The sequence below is a fragment of the Clarias gariepinus genome, chromosome 17, assembly GCF_024256425.1.
Source record: "Clarias gariepinus isolate MV-2021 ecotype Netherlands chromosome 17, CGAR_prim_01v2, whole genome shotgun sequence".
NCBI lineage: Eukaryota > Metazoa > Chordata > Actinopteri > Siluriformes > Clariidae > Clarias > Clarias gariepinus.
In genome coordinates, this window is record NC_071116.1 from 5,849,179 (window position 1) to 5,859,924 (window position 10,746).

General features: G+C 37.2%; 1 protein-coding gene across 1 annotated transcript; it reads right to left on the reverse strand.

Moving 5' to 3' along the window:
* Positions 1 to 1,485: 1,485 nt before the first annotated feature.
* LOC128505565 (alpha-1A adrenergic receptor-like) lies at positions 1,486 to 2,421 on the reverse strand. The gene has a single exon (XM_053476069.1). It carries the CDS (start codon positions 2,419 to 2,421, stop codon positions 1,486 to 1,488), a length of 936 nt encoding a protein of 311 aa, XP_053332044.1.
* Between the last annotated feature and the right edge of the window lie 8,325 nt (positions 2,422 to 10,746).

Below are 10,746 nucleotides of genomic sequence, written 5' to 3' on the forward strand. Positions count from 1 at the left end.
TGTTCAACGTTTTTGAGAATAAGACCATCCAGCTAAGATAAATTTTATCTCGTTGATTGATAAAATCTGGATTAAGGATATTTTATTTTATTTTGTTTTATTTATTAAAATTTTTATTTTTCAGTTTCCCCCTTAAGGGATCAGGGGGTTTGCGTCTGACCTTAAGAGCTATACCAGCGGGAGCTCAGTCTTCAAGTGGGACACCCAAGTTGGACAGGTCGGAAGGTAGAGGCCTGACAAAGTGCAATCCACTTCTCCAGGCTTTGGACGCAGCTACAGGTAACAACACAATTAAGCAAGGACAATACTGTTACTATAAGCACAGGGGAAAAAACAGTGCTTGAACATGATGTGTCTACATGATGCCCCCTTCACATTTCCGACTGCCCCCCCATATGGTCTGGTCTAGAACCGGCCCTGCGTGGAACCCCAGTCCGAGGGACATTGACAGTCATCATTAGCCTCTTCCATTTTCCGACAATTGCTCCAACAGTTGTTCTTTTTTCACAAAGCTGCTTGGTAATTGCCCCGTAGCCCTTTCCAGGTTTGTGAAGGTCTACAATTTTGTCTCTTGTGTTTTTTGACAGCTCTTTGGTTCAGCCTTAGACTTTGGCTGATTGTGGGGTGCACAGGTGTCTTTATGACGGCTAACGGCCTCAAACAGGTGCTACTAATTTAGAATCATGAGCAGAGTGTAGCTGGACTATTTAAACACAGAATAACAGGTCTTTGAGGGTCAGAAATCTGGCTGATAAGCAAGTGATCAAATTCTTATTTGACACAGTAAATCAAATAAATTGTAAAAAAAAAAATCATACAATGGGATTTCCGGATTTTTCTTTTTCTTTTTTTTTTTTCCCCACTCTCATAGTGGAAATGCATCTATGCTGAAAATTGTTGACCCCTCCATGATTTCTAAGTAAGAGAACTTGTAAAATCACAGGGTGATCAAATACTTATTGACTTTACTGTAATTAGTATCAGTTAGTGTAGCAACAAGGAATATTAACATTATAAAATCTTTTCAATTTACCAGTAGATTAGACACCAAATCATTTAATATATTGACAGATAATATATTTCCTTTGCGTAAGGGTCATAATTTCACAAGCATGATTCATTTTGATTGTAACTGAACTCTAAGTGCAGTGCGTCAGCAGTGATGAAGTGCTGATAAACTGTAGGTTCACCAAATTAAAGTAAGAATTTAAGATGAACACATTGTTTTTGCATTCCCATCATGCTGTTTATTATACAGTCACTTATTTTGGTTAGTAATTATTATTCGTCTGATTACTAGCAGAAATAAATGCAAGCAAGCAAATAAATAAAGGCTATTGTTACAGTTATATCCTTTTTTTTTTTTACTTACATGTACAATTTGTTCTCATGTTTAGTGATATTTCAAGTCTACAGCTTTCATATCTTACATATAATGACAGCTAACTAAATCATCTCTCACTTATGACCTAATACATGTCCTTCTTATCTGGAGCAGGTCAGCTTTTGAATACCGTACAGATAAATATAAGGAATGACGCATGTATAGGATGCACCTACGAAGCTTTCCAGGTCATGTAACAGAGTGCTTTCTGAGACAGAACTGACAAAACTGACATGAAGGTTAACCAGCCAGCAAATAAAAAAAAACACAGCTACTACTACCACACTCTTGGCGGCCCTCAGCAGACTTCCTGATTTGCCTTGCGGCTTTGATTTGGACTTGGTAACCGTAGATATACCATTAGCCTTGTCTCCGTTTTTCTCGACTGAGGTCTTTCCTTCGTTTTGGACTGCTGTGCTCATTTTCCTCATTCGCTTTTCATTCCGCAGGAGTGTGACTGTGATCTGCACGCTTGCGTAGACAATGCCCATGAGTGGAAAGAAATTCACAAGTATGGTGTACGTCACCTTATAGCCCTGCAGTTGTTGCTTTTCGATGCATTGTGTAGTAGTAGCGTTCTCATTTTGTCCAAGAATTATGAAAAAATGAGGAATGTTGACGACAAATGCAAAGATCCAGCTTCCTGTCAGCAGTGCGGCGGTAAAGTGGAGGTTGTCCATGAGTACAGGAGCTCCTCCACGTTTCAGAGAGCCCACGAGCTTCTGATGCCAGTACAGAGTGATGAAGATCGTCGTCAAGATGCTGCTGGTCTCTGAGAATTTAGGCAGGAAAAGTTGAAAGATGCAGTACACTCTACCCACAGCTAAAAACCCACCAGGTTGGATAATGTAGAAGACGTCCACGAGGTAATTAGTGAGCAGGTTGGATACACCCAAGTTTATAAATAGAAGGTCATTAGTTCGGAGCTGAGAATTAGGTTTAGGCAGGGAGGTAATGCACAGCCAGTTGTTACCAATGATTCCAATCAGACACATAATGGCTCTGATTACGGAATTCACCCAGTCTTCTACAGCCATTTCAAAGTCTCATACAATTCTTCCTTTCTTTCCAAACGCAGTGATGGGTGCAGCTCTCCGAAAAATTGATGAAGCACAGTTTTGTAAAATCTGAAATTTATACTAAGACCCCCAGCCATCTGATTTCATTATTGTGGCTGTGGCGTGCAGCTCTTCTCCTACCGACTGCAAATGTAGGCAAATGTGGGTTTTGCAGATTTGTTTCTAGCACCCACAACCAAAAGTGAGCGGGCAGTCTATTTAAATTTTGCACTCACCGAATGAAAAAAAAAAAATCAAATCAAAACCAAATAAAAAAATCTGTTACACAATGTACCAACATATCCCGATGGTTCTCTTAGTCCCTGACCTAGTACACTTGTTTAAGTTGGTCTAGTTAAGGGCATCTGCTAAGTGACAAGTCTAGTTTAGTTCAATTCCATTCAATTCAATTTTATTTTATTTGTACAGCGCTTTTAACAATTGACATTGTCCCAAAGCAGCTTTATACAATCAAGAGAATTATTTAACTTTGTATGAAATGCGAATGTGTATTACTTCCCTTTAAGGAAAAAAAAAAAAAAAACTCCATAGATGTGGTAACCTGGTCATTTAGTACAGTCAGGTTGTTGTTTATTTATGAATATATATTCATATTTTATATTTATCTTATATTTATTGTATATGAATAAATGTTTATTCATGAATGAAAATTTTAATTTAATATCACCTTTCCTCCTTAAGGAATAATCATTACACTAAATTACCCACCTCAATCCACTTTATGACGCAAAGACACTTTGCTGTTGCTCTGTTTGCAGATAATTAAGCGCGTCAGTTCATAATTCCGCACGTGACAGCATGATTAACCACGTCTGGCATCAGAGGATCAGAAACGATCAAGTGCTACTGAAATGCTTTTCCTGGTACCTTGCTTCGTGCCCCGAGTCTCCTGGGAACAGCTCCAGGCCTCCTGCAACCCTGAGTGACAGCTGTACTGTACTGTACTGTACATTTTTTTCTGCATTTCATTTCTAAAACAAAGACTGGGACAAGTGTAAAAGGCAAATTAGTCTGCAGGTAAAAGGGTGCCTACAGACCAGAACAAGCTGCTTGGTTTGCCTAACTGAAGGGAAACATGGTCCAACAAGAGTGTTGTCATCGAAACCACTGAAATGATTAAAGAATTTCTTCAAGAAGGAAATCCAACATGTAAATTTGTTGATTGGTTTGCCACAGTCAAGTTGAGTTTATATTGGACATGCACGTTTTATTGGCTGCACATTGGGCATTCTTTCAAGAAATACACAATGAAAAAGATAACTGGTGTATTTTTGTACTCTGAAGTTGGCAAAGACCTACGGAGCCTTTCTTGTTTTTATCTTCAGTAGACAAAGGTATGGGCTTTTATTTGAGGCCAAATGAATTAAGCAGTAAAATGCATTGCATACAGTATCTATGCCCTTAAATTGCAATTCAGGCAAAAAAACCGCTTCAGAGCAGACACATGAAAAGGTACGAAAAAAAGGCTCAAGTTAATCAATTTTAAAGGCATGTTGATCAATAAGTACCAGAGAGTCTCATCAGACCTGAGAATTTTGTTCCTCATAGTCTGAGAGTCCTTCAGGTGCCTTTTGGCAAACTCCAGGCATGTTGCCATGTGCCTTTTACTAAGGAGTGGCTTCCGTCTGGCCGCTCTACCATATAGGCCTGATTGCTGGATTGCTGCAGAGATGATTGTTCCTCTGAAAGGTTCTCATCTCTCCACAGAGGACCTCTGGAGCTCTGACCGAGTGACCATCAGGTTCTTGGTCACCTCCAGGACTAAGGCCCTTCTCCCCTGATCGCTCAGTTTAGATGGCCGGCCAGCTCTAGGAAGAGTCCTGGTGGTTTTAAACTTCTTCCACTTACGGATGATGGAGGCCACTGTGCTCATTGGGACCTTCAAAGTGGCAGAAATTTTTCTGTAACCTTCCCCAGATTTGTGCCTCGAAACAATCCTGTCTCGGAGGCCTACAGGCGATTCCTTTGACTTCATGCTTGGTTTGTGCTCTGACATGAACTGTCAACTGTGGGACCTTATATATACTGTATAGGTGTGTGCCTTTCCAAATCATGTCCAATCAACTGAATTTACCAAAGGTGGACTCCAATTAATCTGCAGAAACATCTCAAGGATGATCAGGGGAAACAGGATGATCAGGGGAAACAGGGTGCTTCTGAGTTGTGGCAATTTTGCAAACGCTGTAAAAACTTATGTACATGTGCTTTCTCATTTTTTACATTTTTAATAAATTAGCAAAAATCTCAAGTAAAATTTTTACATGTTGTCATTGTGGGGTGTCGTGTGTAGAATTCTGAGAAAAAAATAAATTTTAGAATAAGGCTGTGACATGCGCTGTGAATACTTTGCGGATGCACTGTATGTGTATATCTGTTGAATAGTGTTGAATATACTGTAGTTTATCTACCTAGTATATTTTGTTTAGAGTTTCTTATCTTTAAAAAGTATTTAATAAATGTGTTACAGAATGGGAGGTCGTCGTATAATCACGAATGCCGTAAATTTGGGCCAATATGGTATCTTATGCAAACAAGTTATTTACATTTAAGGGAAGGCTAGGTTTATGAATGATAACACCAGGGTTAAGTTGCATTACTAGTTTAAATTCATAGTTAACACTATTAAGTTACAAACCATATTTGGCATATGAAGACATCTATTGCTCAATTTGAAAATAATTTAGGCACACAAAATAATTAGTTTTAGCAAGATAATAACTTACATACACTATATAGGAAATTTACATCTTTTGGACACTCCTTTGTACAACTGAATATAATTGTATATTTTCTCCCATTAAAGCTCCCCACCACACCAACAATTTATACTGCAGTAATGGTTCAGTGATTATATTACCTGGTCCAGCTAAGATTCTACCAGGATGAAACTTTTACTTTTCATCTACTTTCAGGAAATTAAAAAATTAATAAATAAATAAATCATCCTATTATTATTATTATTATTATTATTATTATTATTATATTTTATAGAATATGTTTTGTTAATGATATACATTGTATTAAATGAGCGATTACACTTATTAACTTAATATGCCACATTTTTTTCTCTACAAAAATTATAAACTATGTCTTATGCAAAAAAATTAATTCAAATGTAAAGTTGCTTAAAATGCTGTTATTAGTAAGAGATGGTAATCCATGAAATCTGATCAAACCCCTGTCACACAAACATACTGTAACATACTGCATTTAAATAATGCAAAGTGTTCTGCCATGACGTTGTATGCAAATAACAGTGTCAGAGAGACTGTCACCTAACTGTGGACATACTGGATATAGACAGCACTGGAACTAAGCTCTTTTTGGGGAAACATTAACCCACAATGTGACATAACCAATTTATCACTGTCAGATGATGGACGTGTTGGAAAACACGAAGAAAACACAGAGCAAAACTTAGCTCTGCTGCGAAGGAGCCAAACCATGCTGTTAGACTGAATGTGGGGAAAAAAAGTTGAATAATTGCCCAAACATAATGTTATGTTGCTACTGCAAGACATATGTTATAAAATGATTTATTTTTTCCAATTAGGGATTTATTCAAATTCTTTCTTAATTATTATTTCTTAATTATAATTTGTGTTATTGTTATTGTTATTTTACTTTTGTTATCAAATATAAATTTAGAAAAAGACAATATTGGAATTGGTTGATGGAAAAATGGAGCATTTCCTTAATTCTGTCAAGGAATTTCATTAATTGATTCCTCTAAATATGCTACAAAAGGATGACTTCAAACAGTAAAAAAAAAACGATGTGTGCCAAATTACCATCCATCTCATTAAAACAAACGACTGTCTCAATATGCCAATCACACAAAGGCCTCGTTAAAGGCCTGAAATCAGAGTTTAATAAAATAATTAAATTTAAAGAATAAAATTTATATATTCATTATCGAGGATTACATATTATTAACGTTTTAAAAAAGGTGTCCACACTTTGAACCGAATGTAGCAAGAAACCGTTTAATGATCGCCCTAATGTCATGTTATGCTGCTACAGCAAGGAATAAATCATACATTTATTTATTATTTAGAAAGAATTCTTTTATTTGAATTAATTACTGATTATTTAGAATTATTGAAAGGAAGATGACGGAGATCAGGACCAGAACGTGGTGCTATTACACTGTAGCTGGTGAAAGGTAATGAATGACACTCCCTCAGGTGTTATGTGCTGTGGGGTGTCTTACCTCGACATCATAGCTATAACATCTTACTAATTCAGTCTCAACTTTCTGTTTTAAAAAATGTTTTCTATGCAAACAATATACACTGTGCATATGACAAGAAAATGTTTAATATTCACCACATGTCATGCTATGCTGCTACTGCAAACTGACTTTTTGTAAGTCGCTCTGAATAAGATGTATTTATAAATGTATTTATTATTTAAAATTAAGAGGTTTACATTTTTTGTGGTTTAAAGATGTATCAGGTACCAAAACAACAAAGAGAAGAGCATAAACAGAACCGTTGGTACTGTATATCTGCATAGATTATGGAATGGAAACATCCTCAACAGCTGACCAGGAAAAAGCTTGTTGGCAGATGGACAAGGTGTATTGAAAAGCAAGAAGATTTTGTGGAAAAATAATGTGTTTGTATCTTGCAGGGAAGAAGCTTCTACTGTGAGCCCAGTCTTTCAGAGCTCCTTAAGAACCTTTTGGAGATGATGGAGGTGATGATCTCAGCGTGGATAATCACGTCGGTGATGGGGAAGCATGATGCCCATGAGGTGCTGGAGATTGGCTGGGGCATGGTGTTGGCCAAAGGGGAGGACCTTATATTGCCAGTGACTTTCCTTGTCTTTTTCTTGGTAAAACATGCTGGTTCAGTTGCTGGAAGTTGTTAGAGCCCTTATCAACTTGTCAGATTTTGGCACTACAATGATAGAGCTGGACAGGGACTAGTGGACTTATAAAGCCACCCTGAAGCAATTTAGCCACTGCAACCTCAGTAGCACAACAGTGAGCCTCTAGGGTTCATTATGGTTGCTGGCAGATGGTCATGGACTGACCAGGTGGAGTTTTACAGTATTATCATGCCTCAAGAGCGCAATGAGGTGTGTGAGCCTGATTCAGTGGAGAACACTTCTTGAAACAGCAATGTAGTTTTAAAGTTTTAAAAAAATATATATTTTAAACATCTTATCTAGTTTTAATACTAAATAACAAAAATGACTCTCGCCATGCATATAGCCATAAAAGCTGGCATGGCGTTAAAAAAGAAAGAAAGAAAGAAACAGCAAGAGCTAGTAAGAGTAGCAGGTGTGGCAAGAGCTGAAAGGTGTTTTATCACCTTTTTAATAAATAAACATGATACAGCTCAGCGTTTTTCTGTTGCAGTCTCGGCAGAAGGAAAAGCATTTGGTAACCTGGTTGGACCTTCAGGCTTGGATCGTATGCTTTGCATTGTTCTCGTCCATATATACAAACTATGGGGAGTACGCGGCTGATTTTAGCCTGCATATTTTGGATACACTCCACCACAGAGCTGAACATGGAGGGCAGTTCCTCGCAGGCTTGACAACTCCTTAGCCTGCCAATTCACCCTGACATGGAATGAAACATATTAAAAGGTACACCTCTACATTTGCTATTTTGAACCTCCGTTCTACTTCCAGGAAGAAATGATCTATGATAAAGGAAAGAAAATCCCTATTGCCAGTGGTGGGCCAGTGGGGAGGGTAGATATAAAGCTAGATTAAAAACTTGTTTTGAAAATACTGTATATATTATATTAACCAATGGTAACTCAGCTAGTAGTACACAGTTTCATGTTTAATAATTCAATCTTATTGTTATACTACTTTTATCAGTAGACATCGTCACTAAGCGAAGGAAAGGAGGGTTGATGTCCATGTGCAGTGGATTCCAGCCATGCACGTTTACTGCTTCAGCCATATGACGTATTGTCATTAAGGTCAAATAAAAGTAATTTGTAATTGTGAATGTGAACCGACATGACATGCAAATCCAATCTGATCAAAAAATCTGAACTAAGCAAAATGTGTCTTGGATTGTGAATGTGGCCAAAGGTCTCCAACTTGCTGCCACTATCTTACTTTTACTTGCACTTATCATGTCTCCATGCATTTTTATAATTTATTTTTGGTGTATTTTACTTTATTACAGTACATCATGTAAATGATCTATCCTAATGCTTTGACACCATTTTGCTTATATTTGCACCATATTTTTGTCAAAGCTGACCAGGAGCAGCCAACATCTTTTGATAGACCTGGTATTGGTTGAAGGTGTTTTATAATCTTCTACTTGACATCTATCTTGTTTGAATCATATTTTCTTTTAATTGGTCCCATTAAGGTCTGTAACCACTGTCTTTTACCTGCAGACATATTTGCATGTTTAGGAATTGTTGCCTTGTTTGTTTTAAAAATGCAAATTACAATATAATTCCTTCATTTTTCTCCCCTAGATGCTGAAAAGTTCTATTTTTTTCTTTAGTTTACTGGAAAACAATATGCCATTAATTAAAACAATTAAATCAAACGTGTTTTATATAAGTTTTTAGGAAAATAGAATATTGAGCTAATAAACAAAAATAGTTTGGGGCCCTATCTGTGATTTTTTTTGTTTGTTTTTGTTTTGCTACTAAGTACAAATAACTTTTGTATATATTACAAAATAACTTAATAACATGATAATTTTTCAGACTTAGTTGGAAATAAAAAAACTAGAATCATTCTAGTAATAAGAAGTGTACTTAAGGGGAAACAATCATGACTAATGATGGCATCTGGTGAACATCTGGAAATCTAAACTGTGCATTGATATGCATAATACGCACAAAGTTAAATTTATGGGAAAAAAAGATCACTCTGAATACAGGTTTTAGCCATCTTATGTTTACCTGTTTATTTTTAAACATTTTAGTTTTTAATGTTAATTTCCGCAGTTCTGGGCCTCTCTAGACTATACTGTACTTAGCATCCATTTTTGATGTTCAGGTTCTCAGAGTAAACGCCTGATGAAATGGTCGAACAGTCTGTTTTTGGCCATAACAGCACTGACCTATAGATACAACCAGTACACATATGACCAGTACCATGCTTGCTCTAATGCTAACTAATGTTACACAGAAAAAAAATTGACTTTTCCTTGCATACATCTCTATCTGTCTAAGTTAATGTCAGCCTCACCAATATTATTTAAGTTAATCCAGAATGATGTTGGCTTCAGGAAAAACACCAAGAACACATGGTGAGCCGTGATGCAGTTATGCTGGTTTAAAGTGGAGACTTTAGCAAGTTAAAAACCTCAGTTATGGGTTACAGAATACTTATTTATTTTACACTGTTCTGTCAACAGGCAACCAACAAAGAAACCCCGAGCAATGCAAGGGAAATAGTGAGCAAAGTACAGTGTACAAAAGCTTTGTGCCTTTTAGCAATTAACCTAGCACATGGCTTAAAACTTAATCGACTCTTTAATTGACTAATCGACTCTTTAACACAAGGTGGGTTACACCCTGGACAGGGGCCAATCCATTGCAGGGCACGCATACACACACTGCGAGCAATTTGGGAAAGCCATTTAGCCTAATCCGCATGTTTTTGGACTGCGGGAGGAAACCGGATTACCCAGAGGAAACCTAAAAAGCACAGGGAGAACATGCCATCTCCATGCCCACAGGGGTGGGAATTGAACCCGACCCTGGAGGTACAAGGTGACGGTGCTAAGTGTGTTAAGTATGGTGACGGTGCTAAGTAAGCCTGTGTGCATAGTATGAAATCATCCTATGAAAATACATTTTCTTCCAAAAAATTTAAGAAATTGTGATCCAAAATTGGATCACAAAATTGGTTCCTGACAATTGAGGGAAATCAGCATCGTATAGGTCAAAAGCCATCTTACAGGTCAAAAGAAAACTGCCTTATCTGCCTATGTAGTAGTCTACATCTTATCAAGTAAGGTCGAGTATTGTTTTTATTTTAACCAATCAAATAAAACAGCGTTCCTCCAGGACCTATGTGCTTCATGAAACTATAGAGACGAGACAAGACTACAACACATAACTGAATTACAGTAGAACACAAGAATGCATAATGTTCATGAGTGCGTGCATATAAATCAGAAATTCTGTATAGTGGACGGTCGCAGGTGTTGCACGGGAAGTCCTGTCACAGGCGTGTCACAAGCATTTCCTTTTATATGCAGCAGTAGCTAGCATCATCATCAACTTTTATGTCTTACTGTGGGCGTGTTACAGGCGTTCACACCAACTGTGACAGTAGGCA

Coding starts and splice junctions, on each gene's coding strand:
- LOC128505565 (XM_053476069.1), bottom strand. CDS start 2,421: ATGGCTGTAGAAGACTGGGTGAATTCCGTAATCAGAGCCATTATGTGT.